The following is a 25,683-nucleotide window of genomic DNA, read 5'->3' on the forward strand; positions in this document are numbered from 1 at the left end:
TGGCATTGTGGGAAATGAGAGAGTCGACAAGTTAACAAGCTGTTAAAAAAGAGTATATTGAGGCAAATATTAAGCTGTCGAAATCTGAAGGAAAGAGTGTAATATGGAAAGAAACCATTAGAAACTGGCAACAGCAGTGGGATAGGGAAAATATAGGAAGACATTTGTATACTATTCAAAATAAAATTGGGGTTGTGAAGAAAAAGGGAGGAAATAGAAGAGAAGAAATTGTTATGAGCAGATTAAGGGTCACAGTAATTTGAACAGAACACTTCATTTATAAGGAAGCACCCAATGGGTTTTTGTGTTTTTTGTCCGGTTGCAGAAACAATAGAGCATGTGTTAATGAATTGTAAACAATATGAAGGACATAGGAAAAAGATGATGGAAGAGTTAGGAAAGATTGGAATAAAAGGGACAGGAGTGAAGCAAATACTAAAGAGTGGGGAGAACGAACAATGTAGAGAAACTATTTTACATTTTTTATTAAGAACAGGTCTGGTGAAAAGAATATGAAAAAAGGATATAACAGAGAAATAAATCCGGAAGATGGCGGTAGTGCAACATAAAAGGATGCAAGCTGCCGATAAACACTAAAGGGGAGGCGTGGACCGGCAGGTGGCAGGTGGCAGGTGGCAGGTGGCAGATGGCAGGTGGCAGGTGGCAGGTGGCAGAGGGAAGTGACGTAGCAGGAAGAGAGTCAGGCGAGATGGAAGTAGGTGGCGGGAAAGATAGAGAGTGGGAGACTGTGCGGAAAAAGAAACGTCCAAAGATCCAAAGTGACCAATCGGATGACAGTGAATATGCTGATAGAGGAGAAGCAACAGAGAGGAGGAGGGATGAATACAAGGTCATCGTTAAATTGACGCCAGAAGGGGCTTCTTTTGGTGAGTGGAGTCCAATCCGGCTCACTAGATCTATACATAAGGAAATTGGAGAGATAACGAGTGCTAAAGTGCAGAGAAATGGATCCTTGCTGATAATGTGCAGGGATGGAGGACAATTAGGATGAATACGATAAATAGCAAGAAAGTGCAATGTTCCATGGCTGGTGACAAAAAACTAGTCAGGGGGGTCATCTCAGGAGTCCCAGTCAATGTATCCGAGGACGATGTTAAAACAAACGTAATGCAAAAATAATTGAGGTCAATCAATCTATATTGGATACTTGTGTTATGAGGTCAGGCCGTACATCCCCCTCCACTCAGATGTTACAAGTGTCAGAGATTTGGACATGTGGCGGCTGTGTGTAAAGGAAACCAAAGGTGTGGAAGATGCGGAGGAGACCAGGAGTTCGGCAAATGCACCAAAGGAGCTAAGATGAAATGTTGCACAACTCAGCGTGCGGTGGATGTGAGGTGAGCAAAAGAGCAGCACAGGTACAGAGAGTCAAAGTACCTGGAAGTGGAAGGATTAAAGTGGGAAACTGTTAGAGACACTAGATGAAGAAACACAACCATCTCAGACATGGGCTGGATCTTCCTAATGGTGCTTATTATATTACAATAGAATGCGAGAAGCTTAACAGCAAATGGACAGGAGTTTAAGAAACACATAGATAATTTAATTGAGAAACCTAATGTAATCTGTATAAAACCACAATGGGATTTGGGGATTAAAGGGTACTCTGTTGTTAGAAGAGATGGGGAATCTGGCAAAGGTGGAGGAGCAGCAACATTCATACAGAATGAGGTGAGTTATGAGATAATGCAGGTTAATACGGAACATGAATCCACTGTGGTGAAGGTGTGGACTGAAAGAGCTGCTGCTTGTGTTTTCTCCTCCCATCCTCTTCTGTTTCAATCGGTGCTTCACAGGTGTGGTGAGTTGCTGCTGACGATGTGGGCGTGGCAGGTGATTCTCCAGCCAATCCAGCGCGGCTCTCCTCTATAAATGTTTGTTTGTGAGGGCTTGCGAGGAGGGTTGTTGGGATAGAGGTTGAGAGAGAAACTTTGAGATTTATTTGGTTTATGTTGTTTGTTAACACTGTGTTTTATGTAGTGATGGCAAAGTGAAGCTTTCCAGCCAATTGTATCGGAAGAAGGTTCATTCATTCAATGCATCGCAAACTCTATGCTGACCTCTGCTGATGAAAACTTGTAGTGCATGTTTCAAATAGACTACCAGTATCATTTGGCCCAGTCTCTGTGGGTTGAACCAATAAATCATTAATAAATACATGGATTCCTATATGAATACAACTATTGATTTTCAGGTTTGAATTGTGTCCTTGTTCGTGTATTTTAATTCTTTGTACATTGAGAAGAAGTGGAACAAACACTTATCTGTGTGTCTTTCTGCACCTTTGTGCGTGTGAGTTTGTGATCATACTAGCAGAAGAATTAATAGAAGATTCCCAACAACACTGACTTTGACTGTATCAGACAGACAAGCCTGAACCCTGTTTCGCACCCATTTGAATCAAATCGAAGCGGTCACGTGACTGTGCGCCGGAACGAAGCTTGGGACGTCACTGATCACGTGATCAGCTGCGAACGAACCACCGATACGTTTGCTTCACCTTGCACTGGTTTCATATTTCCACACAAGCTTCGAAGCAGGAGAGTTGGAGGTAACAACACCAGGGCTACGTAAGACACCCTGAGGTCTACATCCACCTGTAGGAAAAACCTGTCAGACCCACTAGGTGAGAAGCCAGTGGCTGTCACCCAGTGTGTTGTAGCAGTTTAGGTAAGTGGTGTGACAGGTTACATTGTGGTAGGTAGCTTTAGAGGAATAGGGAAGCTCAGGGTCCTTTTGTTTGCTTCTTTGCTTTGACAGACCGCTGGCCCTACTCCACAGGCCTTGCTACCTGTTAGCCCTCCTATCCCCTGTCTACCATTTTGTGTGTATTTATATGGTATGTACTTGTACTTTCTTTTCATTATTATTTTGTGTATTGGTTGTTATTGTGGTGCATAGGGTACAGGTTCCGGCCTCCAACAGGCGTGGTCTTGGGCAGTTACGCCTCCACCTCCTCTTCTGAGCCGGGGTGGAGGCGTAAAAGAGGTGATATAGATATAATTAACTTTTATGATCCATGTGGGGAGATAAGCAAAGGTATATTAGAGGAGGTAAGGGGAGCCGTACAAAACAATGTAATATGGTGTGGGGATTTCAACTCATAATACATTACATAATACATCATAATACATTACATAATACATCATAATACATTACATAATACATCATAATACATTATGGGGAAGCAAGAGCACAGATGCAAATGGTGTTGAGGTGGAAGAATTTTTAGATGTTCACGGTTTGGTTTGTCTCAACGGGGAAGGAACACGATATAAAAGTATTCAAAATACAGAGGCAGCACTTGTAAACAGTACTTTATCAGGTGTAAGCACATGGAGTGGGCTAGAACATACGACAATGGGCAGCGACCACTACCCCGTAGTGACTAAAGTTGGGGAAACAATGTGTTTTGAGAAGAGAGAGAAAATTCCTAAATGGAAGTTGGAAAGAGCAAATTGGGACAGTTACAAAGAAATAAGTGCAACAAGATGTGGGGGAATTAAAGGTTATCAAATGGATATAAATATATTTAATGGGGAATTAGTTCATGAAATAATTCAGTCTGCTGAGGAGACAATCCCTAAAAGTGCAGGAACCAAACGTACCAAGAATGTTCCCTGGTGGAATAATGACTGTAGGAAAGCTATAAAAAACAGAAATAAGGCAAAATGAAACCACTTGATTCCCAGGAGGCGTTGATCCATTATAAGAGGGCACAGGCAATAGTAAGGGAAACAATAAGAACCCAAATACGCACATTCTGGAGGCAATATTGTAGCAGCATTGGAAGAGAGGTCCAGCTGTCAGACGTGTGGGGCAGGATCAGGAGAATGGGGGGGTCAGAAGGAACTATAAGTTACCAGTGATGAACGGTGGGGACAAAATGGCGGTCAGCAGTAAAGAAAAGGCTGACGGTGCACAGCTCTGACAACCTAACCGATGAGGCCAGACACTGGCGGGATGAGGCATGTTTGGAGAATTCCAAAATACTAGAGAATAAAGAGGAATCAGACCCGATAGACCTGCCATTTAGGATGTTTGAACTGAGAAGAGCAATTAGTAGGAATAGACAAACAACACCAGGGAAAGATGGTATATGCTATAAAATGTTAGAACAAATGGAAGAAAATGCTCTGGGCAACGTGTTAAGACTTTATAATAGAGTTTGGGAAAATGGCCAACTGCCATCAGTGTGGAAACAAGCTGTAATAGTTCTAAAACGATCCGTCGGACCCGAATGGCCACAGACCTGCTGCCCTGACCTCTCACTTATGTAAAATCATGGAACGGATGGTCACAGAAAGACTAACGTTCTTAATAGAGAGTAAAGGTCTTTTATCCCCACATCAGAGTGGGTTCCGTAGGGGTCGAAGTACTATGGATTCGGTCTTATGCTTAGAAGCAACATCAGGAAAGCACAGACTAACAAAGAAGTAGTAACAGCTGTCTTCTTTGATGTGGAAAAAGCACATGACGTGCTGTGGAAAGAAGGTTACTAATTAAGTTGAATTCAATGGGAATAGGTGGCAGGGTATATAACTGGGTGAAGGACTTTTTACTTGATAGGAAAATACAGGTAAGAGTAGATACAGAATATTCAAATATATATATATTGTGGATAATGGAACTCTGCGAGGTAGTGTATGTAGTCCGTTATTATTTAATATGATGATAAATGATATATTCTCTCAGGTTGAGGAGAACATAAGAAAAGTCTATGTACGCAGATGACGGAGCACTTTGGGTAAGAGGCCGTAATGTTTCATTTGTTAAGAGCAAAATGCAGGCTGCAATAGCGGTGGAGGAGGAATGGGTCAGAAAATGGGGATTCAAGCTGTCTGTAGCCAAAACACAAGTTATCTGCTTCTCTGATCGCACCCATCGCCCTAAAATTGTATAATAAAAATCTGGAGCAAGTTAAAACTGTCAGATTTCTGGGGATTTGGTTCGATGAAAAGCTCACATGGAACATACATTTAGACAAGGTCAAGAATAAATGTAAAAAGTCGTCAATATACTCCGGTGTTTGACAGGAAGGGAGTGGGGAGCAAGTAGAGCATCGTTGCAAAATACATACTGGGCATCATGAGATGTGTGTGTAGCTTACATGTCAGCAGCAGAAACAAACCTCAACAAATTGGATGTAAGCTCAAGCGTTGAGAATCATCAGTGGATCATTCACAACATCTCCGGTATCAGCAATGCAAGTGGAAGTGGGAGAGATGCCCCTGAGGATTAGAAGAGTTAAATGAATGCTGGCACACTGGGTTCATCTCCAGGGGCATCGTGGAACTCACCCAACCAAAAGCATTCTGACAGACTGCTGGGAACATAGAGAACCCAACCACACAAGCTTTGGGTGGGTAGGTGATGTAATGGCGGGAAAAGCAGGGTTGTGTCAACTACAGTATCGCCCTGCAGTCTCAATCTCCTCCATCTCTCCCTGGTTATTCCCATCTCCAAAGGTAGACTTTGGGATACAGCAAAAATTGAAGGAGAAGTCGAAGCAAAATCCAGCATGGCGCATAGTACAGAATTATTTTGATCAGCACTTCTCAGACTTTACGTTCATATTTACGGACGGATCTAAAGACCCCAAAACAGGATGTGCAGGAGCAGCAGTTTATATCCCGAGTGAGATCTGCATCAGGCAAAGAGTGTCAGATCATGTGTCAGTTTATACCACAGAGCTATTAGCGATTCTATTGGCCCTGCAGTGGCTGGATAAGAGAGAAATTAACAACACCGTCATTGCATCAGTGGCGGCTGGTGATGGAAAAAGTAGGGGGGGCTGAGGGAGATTTCTGCTGTTTATTACATTAACACCAAAGTAACGATTTAAAAACAAATAGCATCTAATGTAATTATTAAACTATGAAGCTCCGTCATAAACTTGAGCTATTAATTTTGTCTTGTCTTTGGGTGGGATCAATGCACTCATCCTTTCCAAAAGTGCTTGAGCGATGTTTTCAGCATTCGCGTTTTCAATCGGCATGAACTCATAAAAGCGCTCTTGAATGACGTTGTAGCGGTCGATGTAGCGAAGTACAAGGGCAAGTTGGCACTGGACAGACACGTCAGATGTTTCATCGGCTTGAATGGCAATATAATCAGCCGCAGTCACCTCCTCGTGAATGTACTCCTTAACAACAGTCAGCATACAGTCCAGCAGCTCATTCTGAATCGTTTTGGACGTACCTCTGAACACAGTAGCTCCCTCCAAGTGCTCCTTCAGAGCAGCGTCCAACGACGAGGCGAAGTTAACAAGGCCCCTAAAAATGCCTGGGTTTTCAGAGGCTTCAGTCTCGTCGTGGCCACGCAAAGCCAATTCAAAGGCACCACAAAATTTAACACAGTCAATCAGTTTAGAAAGAATATATTGATTCTTGTCCACTTCCTCATTGTGCCTTCTTATACAAAGTCGATGGCCATCATCCTACTGAGTAGCAATGTTAGCCTTCCCCAGCAACGCAAATTTCAGGCAGTTGTCCATATGCGTCTTTGTGTGTTTGTGTTTTTTAATTTTTTCCGAAAAATGTTTCATGTCCTGAACACCGTTTTCACACCAGGCTCGATCGGTCGCTGCAGTTTTAAAAAGCAAACAAGGGAAGCAAAACAGCGAGTTAGTTACTCCACAGCCGGTTAGCCACGGCTTCCTAGTGTACCATGTCCGCGAAAAGCCTCTAGTGTACGACGCTTCCTTGTCTTTCACCTGCTGTCTGATGTTAATTTGTGGCTGGTCCGGTCCCATTTCTTTTATTTTTTGTTTTTCAGCCAGTGGTCTTCTTTCAAACGGAGTTTGAAGAAGAGATTGCACGGTTTCTTTCTCGTGTGACGCCGGCGCCATTGTCAACTCGAATCTCACTGCCGCGTGACCACACAAAACTCATGTTATTCTCCGATGGGCGCAGAGGCAAAGCGCCCATCGGAGAATTATTACTGCGCGTCACTGATTGGTTGAATTGATCATATTTAGTGACGTGTTATAGCATATCAGAGCTCCATTGGTTAGATAGTGAGGGCGCCCTTTCTCGGCGCCCCGAGCGTAAAACTACCATAGACTGTAAAAAGAAAACTACACATTTATGATGTTATGCGGCACATGATGAAGCTGGCAAACAAAAAGACCCCCCCCCACCCCACCCCCTCTCCCTCATTCTAGTGTGAAAAACACGTACAGAAGAAAGTCATGTTTTTTTTTTTCAAACTTAATTATTTTTATATTTTTTTTACTTGGTAGGAGGGGCGGCGCCCCAGCGCCCATAATAGATCAGCCGCCCCTGCATTGCATCTGACAGTTTCTCAGCACTTTTCAGCATAGAATCCGGTAGATCAAATATCAGGAATGATATAATCAATGAAATATCCCTCATAATGTATAGGATGGAAATTAGAGGTCAAACCATGCAATTCATCTGGGTACCAGCCCATGTTGGTGTGGAGGGGAAGGAACACGTTGATATTCTGGCCAAACAAACGCTCAGAATTATTCATTATTCAGTTTTTAAGAGAAACGAATTTAGTTAAACGGATCTAGTTTTTTATTTTATTTTTTTTCCTGTACTTTATCTCATCTCTTAGTGTTCTGCATAATCTCCTGCTCCACCCTGCAGTCCAGATGGTGGCGGTAATGCACCGAACCGCCAATAAACACTAAAAGAAGAAGAAGAAGAAGAAGAAGAAGAAGCGCAACAGCGCGTAAGCAGAAAGTTACCTGAGCTTCACTTTAACATCTCAAAGTGTTCAGATCCTGTGAGTATGTCCGTGATACACAATGTGTGCTTTAGTGTGTCTTTATGTGTGTGTTTATGTGTGTGTTTATGTGTTAACGGGCCGAGAAACGTTTCAAGGTTCATTTAAACCGTTTATACGACAAACCCGGAAATACAGAAACACGGAAACCAGGTTTCTGCAGTTTGTTCGTTTTAAAACGGAATTGGAAAAAAACTTTCTATCTTTCCTTTTATCTTTTCTTAAACGCATTTCTTCGTCAGTGGCTGTGACGTCACTGTATAACCGTCAGTAGAGAACATCTGCTCTAAATGGCCCTTTCTCAATAACTAAGACGGCGAGAACGGACCTGCGTTCCCGCGAGAACAGACTCGGGAGACGGACTCGCGCTTTCGGGAGATCGGTCGTTTCCGCAATTGGAACAGCAGCTGACTTGATGACGTCACCACGTCAGTTGGTCTCGCTAATACGTTTTATGTTAAGTATTTTACTATTATCAAGCTTTTGTTTCATTTTTATTTAAAATTAGAAACTATATATATTATATTGATCATTAAATATATATAATCAGTCATAAAATAATTAGGCAAAGTATGTCAATGGATCAGATCAGAGTTGTTATACAGTCCAACATCTTTTTAAAGCAGATGAAGAGGAGCAGCTGTAGTTTGTGGTGCTGCTGAACTTTACTGGATTACAATGACAGGTGTCAATCTAATATTTATTCATATTGGATGGAAGAAACAAAAACGTTCAAATTAGGGCTGTTGTATTACATCACACTGCATTAGCTTTATTTTTGTATGGTTTCATAAAAGAGGACGTTGGGCACAGTAACAACAATTAAACAGTACATATTTTACTGGATAGTAACACATTCCACACACACCTACCGTTTGTCTCCTTGTTACTCAAACATCAAGAGGCTGATCATCAGTGTGGTGTCATCGTACAGTTAAATGCACAAACATCACTATTAATTAAAATGGTGATGTACCTGAACCTCTTCTGTGTCTCTACATTAATAGTGATTAACCTCATAGTATTGTATGTATATAATGTAGTGATCAATGAGGCTACATACCGTTAGATAGATGACATGATCATTAGTGATTAACAAAGTATTTAATATCTATGATGCAGTAATCAATGGAAGCTACAGTTAGATAGGTGACATCATTAGTGATTAACAAAGTATTTAATATCTATGATGCAGTAATCAATGGAAGCTACACTTAGATAGGTGACATCATTAGTGATTACATAGTATTTAATATCTATGATGCAGTGGTCATAGAGGAAAAAGTAGCAGCTTATTGTCCGGAATTTCCGTAAATGTTGTAAATCTGAAGGGACACTTTGTTGCTACGTCACCGTGACAACGTCAAATTGGTTTATTGTACTTTTTACTCTGATTTGAACGTCTTTTAGGCTCTTTGCTGACGTCGTTTTAAGTAATGATGTAAACATGTTATTATGACAGCCTGAACACACTTGTGCCTCTTCTTTACCTTTTTTTACGCCTCCCTGCGTTCACTTGTCGTCTCATTTTAACGTCACAATGACTTCTGGGTAATTCCATGTCATCATTCACACACTGATGAATGACCGCAGCTACCACACAGAGACACCTGTCCATCAGTGACCAACATTCACACAGGACTCACAGCCACAGCAGCAATGTGGGTGAAGTGTCCTGCTCATGGACACATGGACACAGGTCAACAGGACCTGGGATCCAAGCCACAGTCGCTGAGGGAGCAGGTTGGGATTGTGTGACAGAGGCCGAAAGCATCTGCTGCTGTGACGTGAATGTGAGGTGAATGAGCTCTGTGAGTTTGTCCTGATGAAGATGAATAATGTGTGAGTTCTCCCAGCAGGTTGTTGTGAAGGTGTGAAGGTGTGGACTCTGCTATGAATCAGGCTGAGGACCCAGAGGACAGTGTCCCTCCCTCTGAAGCCCCTCTGTGGGGGGGACATGACAGACAGACCAAAGCTCAGAGGTGAGAGGACCATCTCCAACTGTCCTCCACTCGTCTCCATGTCCCAACGTCTCTGACTCACTGACTCTGGTTCTACGTGTGTGACCAGGACCCAACAGAGACCAGGACCTGGACCCAGCTGTGTGTCCATGAAGAGTAACCAGTCTATGAATCATCCTATAGTCTTCAAAGATGTCCGTCCCTCTGCTGATGCAAGGTGAGGGTCTCAAGCTGATGGTGAGGTGTTTCTACCAGACTCTCTGGTGGAGGTTCTGGGTTTCTTGCTCCAGGGCCCTTCAGCAGTGTCCAGTGAGGGAGGGAGAGCTCCATGGAGGACTTGGTGAGACCTGTTGGGACTAAACCAAACTGACTGGTGAAGAACACAGTGAGCTGTTGATTCTCAGTGGGACCAGCAGGACCAGTAGACCTAGACCACTACAGTCATGTGGTCCACATCCAGACCTCACGTCATGGACCTTTACCTTGTTTTGGTCTCTGTGAGGACGGACACCATGTGAGATGATGCTTCATGATTAGATGATGATGTGATGATGTAATCTCAGTGTTTCTTTCAGTTCACATCAGAAGAGAAGAAAGTCTCCTGAACCCAGATGTGTGTCCATGAAGAGTCATCATTCTATTGGTCATCTGATTAACTTCAAAGATGATCAGTCTATTGATCATCCGATTGACTTCAAAGATGGAGGCCGTTCTTCTGACCCACAGTAAGTTCTTAAACAGATGAAGAAGTGTTCAAATCGTCGTTAATGAATCACAGAAATGTTCATTCATTGTTTAAAGTGTTGTTTCCATGACGATCAATCATGACAGAACTCCTTATCTTCATCTAACTGGTCCTTATGTGTTTAAGTGTGAATCATTAACTGTAAACATCCTCAGATGTAAACACTGTCACTCAACTAATAAACTGTCCGTAATCAGTCTTCAGGATCTGGTTTCCATGGTGATCAATCATCACAGAAGCCAATACCTTTACCTAATGTTGTGTTGGTGTTGATGGTCCAAACACCATGTGAGCTGATGGTTCATGATCCTCCACAGAGAGGACCAGGAGATCTCAGAGGTTCCCACAGAGTCTGCCCAGCAGCATCAAACCCACCTGGACTCCATCTTCATGGTGTGTACATGAACAACTACTTAAACATCTCTCAGTTCACCATCATCTCCATGCTGCACTTTGTAGACCAGTGGATTGTCCTTCTGTCCAACATGGACCTGATGGTGGCTTCCATGGTTCTAGTTGGTGTCATTCATAGAATGTTCTGTTCCAGCTGCTGGAGGAGAACATCCTCACCTTTGTGAAGAACGAGCTGAAGAAGATCCAGAAGGTTGTGAGTTCAGATTACCCAGAATGCTTAGAGAAGGAGGATGAGGAGGTGCTGGATGAAGAGCAGAGGAGGAGCAGAGAGGCATTTGTGAAGATCTCAGTGCACTTCCTGAGGAGAATGAAGCAGGAGGATCTGGCTGAGCGTCTGCAGAGCAGTAAGAGGGTTTCTCTAAAGACTTACCATGCTGATGAATGAGACCTTCACTAATGTCTCAAGAGATGGACAGAATATATTCATGGAGTCCTTTTCTGAGGAAAGGACATGTTGAAATGTATTCTGTGACTCATTGATCTTCTCTGTTGTCTTCAGGACTTTCTGCTGCAGTTTGTCACCGTGAACTCAAATCCAACCTGAAGAAGAAGTTCCAGTCTGTGTTTGAGGGCATCGCTAAAGCAGGAAACCCAACCCTTCTGAATGAGATCTACACAGAGCTCTACATCACAGAGGGAGGGACTGCAGAGGTCAATGAAGAACATGAGGTCAGACAGATTGAAACAGCATCCAGGAGACCAGCCAGACCAGAAACTACCATCAGACAAGAAGACCTCCTCAAAGCCTCAGCTGGAGGAGAAGAACCAATCAGAACAGTGATGACTAAGGGAGTGGCTGGCATTGGGAAAACAGTCTTAACACAGAAGTTCACTCTGGACTGGGCTGAAGACAAAGACCACCAGGACATACAGTTCACATTTCCATTCACCTTCAGAGAGCTGAATGTGCTGAGAGAGAAGAAGTTCAGCTTGGTGGAACTTGTTCATCACTTCTTCAGTGAAACCAGAGCAGCAGGAATCTGCAGGTTTGAAGAGTTCCAGGTTGTGTTCATCTTTGACGGTCTGGATGAGTGTCGACTTCCTCTGGACTTCCACAACAATGAGATCCTGACTGATGTCACAGAGACCTCCTCAGTGGATGTGCTCCTCACAAACCTCATCAGGGGGAAGCTGCTTCCCTCTGCTCGCCTCTGGATAACCACACGACCTGCAGCAGCCAATCAGATCCCTCCTGAGTGTGTTGGCATGGTGACAGAGGTCAGAGGGTTCACTGACCCCCAGAAGGAGGAGTACTTCAGGAAGAGGTTCAGAGATGAGGAGCAGGCCAGCAGGATCATCTCTCACATCAAGACCTCACAAAGCCTCCACATCATGTGTCACATCCCAGTCTTCTGCTGGATCACTGCTGGAGTTCTGGAGGACGTGTTGAAGACTAGAGAGGGAGGAGAGCTGCCCAAGACCCTGACTGAGATGTACATCCACTTCCTGGTGGTTCAGTCCAAAGTGAAGAAGGTCAAGTACGATGGAGGAGCTGAGACGGATCCACACTGGAGTCCAGAGAGCAGGAAGATGATAGAGTCTCTGGGAAAACTGGCCTTTGATCAGCTGCAGAAAGGCCACCTGATCTTCTATGAATCCGACCTGACAGAGTGTGGCATCGATATCAGAGCAGCCTCAGTGTGCTCAGGAGTGTTCACTCAGATCTTCAGAGAGGAGAGAGGACTGTACCAGGACAAGGTGTTCTGCTTCGTCCATCTGAGTGTTCAGGAGTTTCTGGCTGCTCTTCATGTCCATCTGACCTTCTTCAGTTCTGGTGTCAATCTGCTGTCAGAAGAACAAACAACTTCCCTGGAGTCTAAACGCTTAAAACACAATCCTGAACCAGTGCGTCTCTACCAGAGTGCTGTGGACCAGGCCTTAAAGAGTCCTAATGGACACCTGGACTTGTTCCTCCGCTTCCTTCTGGGTCTTTCTCTGGAGACCAATCAGAGTCTCCTACGAGGTCTGCTGACACAGACAGGAAGTCAATCACAGACCAATCGGGAGACAGTCCAGTACATCAAGGAGAAGATCAGTGAGAATGTGTCTCCAGAGAAAAGCATCAATCTGTTCCACTGTCTGAATGAACTGAATGATGGTTCTCTAGTGGAGGAGATCCAACGGTCCCTTAGATCAGGACGACTCTCCACAGATAAACTCTCTCCTGCTCAGTGGTCAGCTCTGGTCTTCATCTTACTGTCATCACAAGAAGATCTGGAGGTGTTTGACCTGAAGAAATACTCTGCTTCAGAGGAGGCTCTTCTGAGGCTGCTGCCAGTGGTCAAAGCCTCCAACAAAGTTCTGTAAGTAAAGAGTTAGATTCATTCATCATGACTTCATGTCAACATCATGGTTGTTTATTTCTGATTCAGAACATGAAAAACATGAAATCAGAAGAAAAAGATTATTTGTTTTATCTTTCTTTAAAACGAGTCAGATGGAGGATAGAGAAGCTTAACTTTGTATTTTCAGCTCTAATTAACAACATTAAATCTTCCTTCCTCATCCTGATACTGATACTACAGTACTTCCTGTTAACAGTAGAGCAAATTAACTGATGTTTTCCTCTTGTTTTAAAGTAGAATAAGAAAAATTGTAAAAACATTCACTGAACAAATGTTCTTTGATCATCATGATTTCCTTTTAGTTCAAACTCATCACTAAAAATAATTTCATTTTAACACACATGTTATTTTTCTTGTTGGTTGTTGTCTCTTCAGACTCAGTGACTGTAACCTCTCAGAGAGAAGCTGTGAAGTTCTGTCCTCAGTCCTCAGCTCCCAGTCCTCTAGTCTGAGAGAACTGGATCTGAGTAACAACGACCTGCAGGATTCAGGAGTGAAGCTGCTGTGTGATGGACTGAAGAGTCCACACTGTGAACTGGAGACTCTCAGGTCAGGATTCAATGTCCACTTGGTCTTTATTTACATCAATGGTACATTTCTTACTTCATATGATTCTTGTATGATTTAAATGAAATATTTATTTTCCAAATATTTCCATAAACATTTCTTGGACTTTGTTTTCACTAAAATGTTAGAAATAGAAATTTTTGAAATATATTTATCAGTTATAAGATTGTTGATGTACAGTTTGTGTGTTTTGTTCTGTCTGGAAACCAGTAAGTAATAATGGTCACATGATCCCTCACTAGCCGACAGTATCTCAGTCCTGCAGTGACCTTCCAGCCCTCACAGCTCCCTCAGGTCATGTGACATGTGTGTTGTTTTGTGTGTCTGCAGCCTGTCAGGCTGTCTGATCACAGAGGAAGGCTGTGCTTCTCTGGTCTCAGCTTTGAGCTCCAACCCCTCCCACCTGAGAGAGCTGGACTTGAGCTTCAACCATCCAGGAGACTCAGGAGTGAAGCTGCTGTCTGATGGACTTGAGGATCCTCACTGGAGACTGGAGACTCTCAGGTATGAAGACACCTGCTGCAGCCACAGACCATCAGTCTGGTAGAGGAGGAAGAGCTGGAGACCTTTTCTCTGTCCCACTGTCAGTCTGGTCATGTGACCCTGAGACACCAAGCTGACCTCAAACTACCAGAGACTCATGAAACTGTTTCCCACATCAGAACATCAACACAGACAGAAGTAGTGAGGAAGAGTAGTCAGGATGACTGTTCCCTAAACAGGGAGGAAGGTGATGAAAGGCTTGTGTCTCTGGAGCCTTGTCTTGTTGTTAGAGAGGACAGAGGTGTCTCCTGACACGTTGAAGGCATCATGGTGGGTTGATATGAGTCAACGTCGTCACCTGGATGTTTAGAAGCTGATCATCTGCCTCCAGTGTGTGTTGTCCTTTAGTCACACGTTATTACTAAATGACACAGTTAAAGAAACAATATGTTCAAACCGTCTTGATGGATCATCACAGCAGGAATGTTTGGTGTTTTAAAGGAGCTCAGCTTCAGGTTGTGGTGCTTTGCACTGAGAGCCAGATCCCTGGATGATAAGTTGGACTTGTTGAAACTACAGGTGACAGTCGGCCACAGACACTCAGTGAAGAACCAACAGCTGATTGTGGACCAGGGGGGTATTGCACAAAAGTACAATAAAGAAAGAGATTAAGCTCAGCTTGACTTAGTTTGATCTTAATCTGTTGCACGTTTGCTGAGTCGCGCTGAGAAGGAGGAGCTCAGTGGATCCAGGTCACTTATCTGGGATCAGTGCAGGTCCACAGCTTTCTTAAGTAGACCACGGTGTCCATCACACATTCACTGATGCTGAAATGGAGAAGACGCCGCGCAGCATATTTCTCACCTGCTGATCAGCAACTGATCAAATATATGAGGAGGTGAAGCATATAAGACGCAAAACAAGGAATACGGCAGCTGTAATTAAACAGAGAAAAAGTCTGGCAGACAATCGACTGAATGTGGAAGGATTTAAAAATATCTCCTTACTAGGAAAGTTGTACACTCTGTTTTAGTTGCTTTTAATTTGACTGTTTTATGTGTTGGTTTTATTGCTGTATCTGTGTTCATGTGGTAAATGTGCTGGTTTTACTGTGAAGTGTCTTTGAGTAGCAACATGTAAAGCACTATATGTGTAGTGGCTAAACCGTTTCCTTTTGGCCTTTCCTATGGCTCCTATTTCCTCGTCCTGTTGTTTTCTACCACATGTGAAAATCCTCTTTGATGTGACACATTCTTCTGAGGCCATGAAGGTCATGAAGATGTGAGCTAAGGACTTCAGTGACAAACACACTTCTAAAATGTTAATAAAAATACATCAGAACACAACGGAATAACTGTTAAACCCAGATCAGCTGATTTAACCCATGAGCTGCAGGATTCATCTTAGCCTGGCTCTTAGCCTGGTCTGGAGCAGGTTAGCTTCAAAGAATAAATCGCCATGGTTACTTGGCCCGGTTTAATTCAACCAAGTCAAGCTAAATTCCTCCAGAATAACCTGGATATCCGACTTAATCCCTCATCCGGGTTTGGTGCAACAGCCCCCTGGGGGGTCAGAGCCCAAAGAGGTTTGTTTAGGACTGGACCAAAGTTCTAGGGGGACTCAGGCAGTGCTCTGTGGCTGCAGACCCACCTGAGCTGTAACATCTTCACCTGCAGACTACAGGTGATAGAAACTGAACCACCTGTGAAACCACAGTGAAGAAGGTCAAAGGTCAATAATACATCAGAAATGGTGTGTTTTTATTCATAATTAATGTCATCAGAACAACACAAGAGGCAATCTGAGCGACTACAAGTTGATATAAATTCCTCCTGAAGTTGAAGCAGAAGAAACATCAGTCAGTGATCATTGATCACATGATGCATGAAGCAGCTGGTGTTCAGGAGTCAGGCTCCCTGTTAGTGAGGGAAAGTGGTCCAGCTCAAAGAAATGACTTTCAGTCTGTAAAGAATGTGGATTTACTTGAAAATCACTTCCATTGATGCAGCTTGAGCAGTTACACAATGAATAAATTCACTTTGTCACTCTGCACTGATCCAGCTGCTGAGACACACGAGGTCATTGAAGTTCCACATGATGAAGAACTTCTCTTCTTCTTGTGAACAACATGAGCAGCAGGAGAGAACCTCCTTCCACAGGAGCAGATGTTGTTCTTCAGACTGAGAGTCTGCAGCTCGTCACTGTTGTTTCACTGTTTCACACAACTTGTGTGTCCTCCTCACGCCGTGCGTGTTGATGTGTGTTTGGAGGCTTCTAAGGACGCTTCATTCTTCTTCGTTGGTTTGTCCACAGTTCTTCAGCATCAAGGTGCTGAAGTCTGCTGCTCTGGTTGTTTGTATCTGATGTACTTCATGCTCGTAGTACTTTATCCTCGTAGTACTTCATGCTGGTAGTACTTCATGCTCACAGTACTTCTTGCTCTTAGTACTTCATGCTGGTAGTACTTTAGGCCTGTAGTAGGTTTATAACACGTTAACATGCACTAATCACAACAGATGATGAATGAGTGAACATGATGAGCTGTGGTCATGGGCCAATCAGAAGAAGAAGAGGTGGTCCATGTGGACATGAAGGACCAAGCTGTGTGTATGAGAGTGATGTCATGTCCATGTCTCCATGCTGCTCTGACCCCCCTCCTCCTTTCAGGGTGGAGCCTGCTGGAGTCCGATGGATGACACCAGGTCTGAGGAAGTGTAAGTGAGCTTTGAGTTGGATTCATCACACTGTGACATCACTCATTCACCTCTGTGATGTCACTAGATGAACACATGATTAATAACTGCAGCTGTATTGTGTCTTGTTCTCTCATCAGATTCCTGTGAACTCACAATCGACACAAACACAATAAACAGAGAACTCAAACTGTCTGACAACAACAGGAAGGTGACACGTGTGAAGAAGGTTCAGACATATCCTGATCATCCAGACAGATTTGACTACTGGCCTCAGCTGCTGTGTAGAACTGGTCTGACTGGTCACTGTTACTGGGAGGTCAAGTGGAGAGGAGACGTTGAAGTATCAGTGAGTTACAGAGGAATCAAGAGGAAAGGAAACAGTGATGACTGTGAGTTTGGACGCACTGATCAGTCCTGGAGTCTGTGGTGCTCTGATGGAGGTTACTCTGTCCTTCACAATAATACAGTAACACCCATCACCTCCTCCTCCTCCTCCTCCTCCTCCTCTGGTAGAGTAGCAGTGTATGTGGACTGTCCTGCTGGCTCTCTGTCCTTCTACAGAGTCTCCTCTGACTCACTGATCCACCTCCACACCTTCAGCACCACATTCAGTGAACCTCTTTATCCTGGGTTTGGGTTTGGGTTCTGGTTCAGGTCTGTTTCCTCAGTGTCTCTGTGTCCTCTGTAGGACGGAGAGTCTCCTCCTGGTGGAGAACCTTCCTCTCTGCTCACCACATAGTTCAGTGTGTACAGCTGATGGAGGTCCATGTGGGTGTAGGTGCAGGTGGAGCAGGTGAGGGGTACCTGAGCTGGTCTGGACTCTGGGGGTCCACAGCTCTCTGGGACTTGTGCTGTTGCAGATGAACGTGTGAAAGAGCTCAGCGAGGTGTGTTTTAATGTCTCTGTGCTCGATGCCTCTGTGGATGAATCAATAATCATCATTTAGATGTTAACTCTTAATTACAGTTTAATCTTAATCTTTATGTGTCACAATGTTCAAGAAGACATTTTATACGACTAATGTATCTGTTTGATAAATTGTACTCAAATTTTAACTTCAAATATTTCAATGTGTCACATTAAAGATTATTTCACATCATCTGCTTTGTTCCTTTTTAAAGCTTCAGCAAACCTCTGAAAAAAAGCTTTAATAACAGATATTAGTTACTTGTGTTTTTATTAAAGTTACATAGAAGTACAACGTTTAGTCCCTCCATGTAGTACTTTGTGTTGTATAATTGATAATAAACGTGTTTAATGTGAAACTTTATTGATGAGCAGCGTTCTGCTCGTCGTGTCATAAACTTTTCTTTCTTCAACAAGAACCTGAGAAACGAGTAAATGTCCATAACGCAGAAGAGCCTTTTTATTTCTATTAATCAATAGTTGGTTTGTGGTGAATCAGATGGTGGCCTGTGAGGGTCACTTTGGTCTCCAGCTCTTTAGTCACATGACTTCCTGCTTCTTAAGGGACTTTTCATTGTTAATGTAAAGGTTTTAAATTAACAAAAAAACACTCAAGATTTACCTGCAATGAGTTTTAATCCCCAGAGAATGTTGATGAAAGAGCTGCTTCAGTTTCACAGTGACATGATTTATGGTGATGAAGATGAAGAAGATGAAGGTTCATGTTGAATTAAACCAGTCACATTTTGTCAGGAAAACAAAGCAAGTCTTTAATATTTGACACAATGATGATGATGATGAGGAGCCAGAGGTCAGAGGTCATCCCACTGAGCTCCTCTGGAGAACCCGACTGGACAAACCCTCCACCACGTGGGCCAGTAGCTGAGTGACAGCAGAGAGTCAACGATGACCTCACAGGGGAACGCCATGACGTCATGTGACCCACCAGCTGAGCCAGCTCCTCCCCCAGGGCCGGACCGCGGCGGACTGCGTCCAGCTTCTCCTCCTCCAGCGTCTCCATGAAGTCCAGCAGCAGCTCCACCAGAGACCTGAACCACAAGCAGACTCCTGAGACCACCGGGTCCCACCCGGGACCAGAGGGGGCCGGCGGGACCTCACCTGTGCAGGTGGACCCGGAGCGGCAGGTTGGTGCGGCCCAGCGGCCTCAGAGCGCTCTGCTCCTTCAGGAGGTGCTGCAGGTGAGCAGAACATCTGCAGCACCTGGAACCTGGAGGTTTCATGTTTTCATTCAGACACAAAGATCTCCTTCATCTCTCGTGTGTCCCATGTGGTCGACTCCTCCTCCCAAGGCAGCATATCCCAGCATGCAGTGCGGGTCGATGAAGATGGATGTATTAAATATAAATGTATATTCTGGTGTCAACTTGAGGTCAAGATCACAAAGAATACAGGAAGTATTTGTTGGAGCAGACAACAGAAGAGAAATCCTGATGCTGGGAACGAGGCTTAAATACATCAGAGCTCACCTGGTGGCCAGGTGGAGAAATGACCCACTGCATTCCATCTATAACCTTGTTAAAAAAGTGTGAATGTTCATCAGCAGGCTGTTATCAATGTGTCTACACTGTAATAGAAATACTTTGACTCGTTTATTTACCTCTGTGTTTATATGTAAAATCACTTCTTGATGAGTTTTAAGTGGTTTTGTGTGGTGCAGTTCAGATTGTGACCACGAGGTGTCGCCCTTTACCTTCTCATCGCCTCAGTGACTGAAGCAGCTTTATTACCATCATCAAAACTTCATGAAAAGGAACCTTGTTTTCTACTTATATTACTGCAGTAGAGTCACTCAACCTGAGGGGCGCGTCCCTTTGAAGGGCCACATGACTCCTCTGAGGGGTCAGAAGACATAAAGTACCACAAATACTCCAGACTTCAGGTATTTGTACTTTTATGTACAAGTTAGTTTACATTTGAATTCTAAAAAGATTTTTCTTTGTTTAAAGCGGTTTTGCAACTTTAATAATTTTTATTTCATTTGTTTCTATTGTTTGTGCTGAATGAATTAAATAATATACATATCTCTATAGTCTAGCTAGTACTACTACTTCAAACGGTACTACCTAGGATCAGTTGAGTATAAAAGGAATAAAGACGTCTCTATGAACCCATGAAATTTACTTCAAAGAGGATTTAAAAATAAACACATTCACACCAGATGTTGGAAAAAAAGAGACTTTATTTGGAAACATCATGGAGAGAATCCTAGTTTTAGAGTTTTTCATTAGTGAAAATGCTTTTTATTTCCTATAATACACAGCGGATGGCGTTAGAAGTCAGTGGGTTTGTACACCGGAGCGTCTGGATGAGAGCAGATCGGATCAACAACATGATGAAAGAGAACAAGTCCATTGATTGATTGATGAGAAACACGACAGACAAGCAGCTTCATCTTAATCATCTAGCAGCTGCTGACCCCCCCCCCCCCCCCCCCCCCTTCAGTCCAACATCATTAAACCTTCAAATGCTTTTGTTCGGCTGCGTTCCATTCTGAACATTCGTCTCCTTCACGACTCCAAAGGTTTGGCCGCGTCTCAATCCAGACACGTGTCTCCTTCAAAGTGCCCTTCAAAGGTTCCTCTTGTTCAACCTTTTTACCAGAACACACACACACACACACACACACACACACACACACACACACACACCTTTCCTTGATGACAGACTGGTTTTAATTATAGGAGCCAACGTGTGCCCCCCCACTGACTACCAAAGCAGAAGGTCAGATGTTTGTCTGACTCATTTAGTCTGTGGGAATAAAAACAAACAAACATCAGAAATGGGAAACCGTGGAGAAAAAGGCCCCCTGTCAGATTCCTGTTGACACGAGCGTACTCACTGATAGCGTCTGACTTTGGCTTCTTGACGTGTCCACTGGTGTCACTGGACTGGACTGAAACACAGGAAAGAGTTAGTTAGCACCTCACATCGCCCCGTTCACTGTGTGCGGGTTTCTCCAAAGGGAAAACCGTTAAGAGAGTCCACGCATCATAAAAGCTGGCCGACGGGATCCAAAGCGCATTCACACAAACACATATGGTTATGCAGCATTAGCCATAAACACTGGCTGAGAGGCAGCAAACAGATGGGATTCGGCCATATTCTCCTTTGTCTGGTGGCTTGAAGAATGTGCTAAATGGAATAAGTGATACTGCTACTATAAAAGGGAAGAATCACTTTCTCTGGAATATCACTTGCAGCCAAATGCTATCCGTGCGTTGTAGGATGAAGGAAGAGGTTTGACTGGTGGTCTGATATGTGTGATAAGTGTCATCATGTATTCTTAATCTCACATGAATGAAATATAAATGTGCTGTTTGCCTACAAACCAGCATCACTGTACCATTATTGTAACACTACAGGGACGCTCACGAGTTTCAATTGATAACTCAAAGTTATGAATTTCATGCAAAGGTTGTAAAAGAAGTTGCTGTGAAAGATGCACTTACTGGTCAGTTGTCCAGTGATGGGAATGCTCTCCTCGGACCCGTAATAGGAGTTTATGGACACCGAGTGGTCCAAGTCAGGGGTCAGGTCAGTGATTTTAGTCTCTGACTGGTTCATCTAGAAGGAATTTAAGAAGTAAATCAACTCATGTTTTGTGTAGTAAACAGCGCTGTGTAAATAGTGCGTCTACTGACCTGCGTCTGACACCACTTGTAGTCTGAAGCCGTCTGTCCGCGACGAGGGTCTCGTCCATGACATTTCCACCGAGTTCTCATTGAGGATTTTAAATGTCATGTCTGAGGGGGTTCCACTGCAAACAAGAGGTGACACGCTGTTGAATGGCGACAGGTATGGGCGCACGTGTGTTAATGTGGTGATATTTGTGACTCAATTAAAAGGCGCATTCACACTGATCCCAACGACAAACACGTTGTGACTGAAGTGGATTTTTCTCGTTGTTGGGGGACAGAAGACACACAGCCCTGACGTCCGTTTTTGTGAGGGGGGGGACGAGTAAACGACGCGTGACAACATTGAAAGGTGTGAGAAGCCATTTCGGAGCAAAATGGCGTTTGTTTGAGTTGCTCGACCGAGACGGGGCGCAACTCAAGCTCTGGCACGCTGGCGACTCCACGCCGGAGTCCCCCGAGGTGCAAAAAGTGAGTGGAGCATCCAACGCATGCTGAGTGCAGTCATTACAACAAAACACACACACACACAACGGCAACGACCGTCATTACTGAAACGCACACCAGCACCATTATACAATGGAATCCAGGTTGCCGTGTAGTTGATGACGTAACTCTGGACAGAATTGAACGCCATATGTTATATACGCATTGTATATAAACATATTTCAAAGACCAAAAAGCGTTTATTTGGTTTTGAACTTTTGACACAAGTGAGTGGCACACATCCATTGCAAACCTTTTAAAAAGACCCTTGTGTACTTTTTCATTGGCAGCATAATGCGTGAGAAGGCACCAGAGAACCAAATGGCTCTGGGCTTACTCAAAAAGGCCCATAATAATAATACTACTACTAATAAATACATTCAGGAAACGATATACAGAGTGACAAGGCCCCAACGCCTTTAACATTGAGCTAACGTGATCCCAGCATCATGCGTCATGTACATGAGAAAGTTGTTTGGATCAACAACTCTGACCAACTGGATGGTAGTTTGCATGTACAGTTACAGTTGGGACCACACACACACACACACACACACACACACAGATGACAAACATATGATAAAATGATATTCCATTTTACAGCTTCTAGGCTACCCAGTAGAGTTGGTTAGTAAAGGTGTGATACTATAGACTGTTTACATGCATAGAAGTTAGAGCTGGAGATAAAAGTACCACGTTCACGTTGTATTAAGCAAGTTACACACCATCAATTAAAAGAGGATCCTATGGTTAGTTCTTCATGGGAGTGTTAATTCCCCTCATTCTTTAGAAAATAAATCATTGTGTCATGCAACCTTATCAGAAAATGTGTTGTATTGTGTGGGAAAGGAGTGTTTTAACAACCAAAGAGGACATAATGCATGATGCTAATGTTGCGCTAATGACCACGATGTCTACCTGCACTCATTAGCAGAGCTCGTTGAGGTAAGTGAGCATGCGTTCGACAGTGAGGCGTCAGCACAGAGCTTCGCCATCTGGGTTCATGCTTGCTGTAAGGTAGGGTAAGAATATCATTATAAAATACCATTTGAGGGGGGGCGGGGGGGTACATCTCGGGACACACCGAATGCACAGCAGCCAGTGTGTGTGTGTGTGTGTGTGTGTGTGGGTGTGTGTGTGTGTGTGTGTGTGTGTGTGTGTGTGTGTGTGTGGGTGTGTGTGTGTGTGTGTGTGTGTGTCTGTGTGTGTGTGGTCAATTGAAAAATTCACATTACACTGTTTTCAAACATGGATTCACTTGTTTGTCCACCTGCTTTTTAAAATATACTGAAGGAACAAAAAGGGGGGGGGGGGGGTTATGTCACATGGCAGATCTCTGAAATGTTATTGGTGGTGTTTCCTCTTGCTCTATGGACCCTCGTGCTCCCAATGGCCACAGTCTGGCTGCGGTTAACAGGCCTCGAGCAGCAGCTACTTCCAGGAGGAAAGAACACCGATCCTCCCAAAGAGGCAGGACAGATGCCAAAGTCATTCCACAACATGTGCTGACATTAAACATTGCAGATAACTTTCCATTTGTTTTGCAATTCAGTGGGTTTTTTGTTGTTGTTTTTTGCAAAAGTGCCCACAAAGAAGTCCCAGAAGGTCTCTTTTTCTTCTTCTCTTTGTGCTGCCTGAGGATTATTTGACATCTTTGCGTTCCGTTGGTGGAGATGCGTGAGAGGAGTCTAACGTCTCCTCACGCAGCCACAAAGCTTTCAAAAGGAGAAAGAAGATGTGCGGGGTTCCGTAGCATATTTCCATAGTTGCCATGGAAACGTCTGCATATGAAATGACTTTGAGTGATTTTCGGTCAAAACTGCTGACAGATTGTTAACATGTGACATGTCCAGAACTCCAAAGCAGCAGTTATTGAGGAACGCCACTCAAGCACCATTTTTAAAGTGCACGCTGTTTCCTTTGATCATTCCAGTAATCTGATTCAATTCCATTAAGCAAGTTAAAGGAGTTTCAAATGTTGAATGCAGTTCAAACTCTTTGTACATTATGTATTCATTTCATTATTTAATTTGTCTTGCTGCTAAAGCCCTTCCCCAACCCAGTCCTACAAGAACCTCAGCGTGACACCTTTAACGCATGCAATCTAGCATTTCAATGCATAAGAGGCTTGGAAATCTTGCACATTTTACTTTGAAAAAAGTGCAGACGCTTGCTTTCATAAAAGCAGAAAACAGTTTGGCATAAACATTTATGTGGGAAACATTTAGCCATGAAACTACTCATTGTTTTCAGTATACATTCCCAGCAGCTCAATGGTAAATCTGCCCCAAAAGTATTGGTTTAAAGGGATCTAAATGACAGACTTAATACAAATAAGTATTTAGATTTGACATCAAAGCCTGTAATGAATCCTGACAGATAATTCTGACAACAATGAGGAATAAAAAGCATGACAAGTTGTCCAAAGGCACAAATATCATCCACATAACACAAGGATTACTTTATTCAGGTCATCAATAGAAAGAGTCCAGTGTCCATTTGATTGATTCTGGGACATTCAAGTGAAAGACTGATCCCTGTAGCCCAGGGAAACCCGTTGAGATATAAAGATGAAAGAAGGGAAGAGTGTGTGTGTGTGTGTGTGTGTGTGTGTGTGTGTGTGTGTGTGTGTGTGTGTGTGTGTGTGTGAGAACAGCAGGGCGGCGAGGAAGCGACAGCCCAATCTTCATGTTTGGACGTGAAGGGTCAGCAGATCATCAGTCAGTCTGAGGGCAGAGAGAGAGAGAAAAACAGGTTTGACAGACCCGTCGGTGCAGAGGTTCAGCTGCAGGACGGGGAAGGGTTCGACCTCGACCTCGACCCCCCCCGAAGCGCTCGATGTACCCGTTGGAACCACGGGGCCCTTTGAGAGCTCAAATGATTTCATCATTACTCTTCATCTCGCTGCTTCCAGTAGATTCCCACACCCTGAGGGGAACACGTAACTTTAGGTGATGACATGAGGAACATCTTAACACATGTTCATGTTGGACATTAATAACCATCATTGAAAATGCAATATATATATATATATATATATATATATATATATATATATATTGCCAGTAGGCATGTAACTGTTGGAGTTGATGAAGCCAAATCGTACCGTGAGGAACTATTGAACAGCAATAAATTGATCCCACACGGTAACTGTTCCCAGTAAGAAAAACCACTCTCACACAGTCTAGTCTCATCTCCAGTACTTCCAGTAAAACACTAGAATCTTCCCCGCAGGCTGCTCGCCCCGCCTGGCGCACCAAAACTGCAGCCCCCCGAGGGGTGGTGGGGGGGCCCGGAATGACTGTTGGCCCTTGGACACACAGTTTGGACATCATGTGATTCAGATCACACATGGAGCACAATAGATGCGTCTGCCTGCCGTTCACTCTGATTAAAGACGCTTTTTCACTCGATGTAGTTTAACAATTAGATTGAGGTGTAAAATGTTGAAAACAGTAACTGACCCCAAAAGAAAGTTTCAAAAGGTGTGTTAATTATCTAAATGTACGGGGGTCAAATTACTACAAGCATAAAACTATAGAACAAAATTATAATATTATCTGTTATATATTTGTTATTTGTTTTAACATTATTAGATAAATAAATATAATTAAAAAAAACTTTTCCCACTCACCTATTTGACCCCCC

General features: G+C 43.5%; 1 protein-coding gene and 1 long non-coding RNA gene across 2 annotated transcripts; one reads left to right on the plus strand and one right to left on the minus strand.

The window, feature by feature from the left end:
- Positions 1-2,543: 2,543 nt before the first annotated feature.
- LOC119227434 (NLR family CARD domain-containing protein 3-like) lies at positions 2,544-18,132 on the plus strand. Its single transcript, XM_062557389.1, has 13 exons — positions 2,544-2,691; positions 2,782-2,860; positions 7,606-7,776; positions 9,633-9,758; positions 9,847-9,954; positions 10,313-10,462; positions 10,800-10,875; positions 11,030-11,240; positions 11,396-13,191; positions 13,621-13,790; positions 14,139-14,312; positions 16,959-17,005; positions 17,125-18,132. Exons 4-13 carry the CDS (start codon positions 9,670-9,672, stop codon positions 17,673-17,675), a joined length of 3,372 nt encoding a protein of 1,123 aa, XP_062413373.1. The 5' UTR covers positions 2,544-2,691; positions 2,782-2,860; positions 7,606-7,776; positions 9,633-9,669; the 3' UTR covers positions 17,676-18,132.
- Positions 18,133-20,524: 2,392 nt separating this feature from the next.
- On the minus strand, positions 20,525-20,792 carry LOC134104140 (uncharacterized). The gene is made up of 2 exons (XR_009941611.1): positions 20,754-20,792; positions 20,525-20,662 (listed from the first exon to the last, which is right to left on the minus strand). It is a non-coding gene; the product is annotated as an uncharacterized LOC134104140 (long non-coding RNA).
- Positions 20,793-25,683: the final 4,891 nt, after the last annotated feature.

This window comes from Pungitius pungitius, chromosome 14, assembly GCF_949316345.1.
Source record: "Pungitius pungitius chromosome 14, fPunPun2.1, whole genome shotgun sequence".
NCBI classification, from domain to species: domain Eukaryota; kingdom Metazoa; phylum Chordata; class Actinopteri; order Perciformes; family Gasterosteidae; genus Pungitius; species Pungitius pungitius.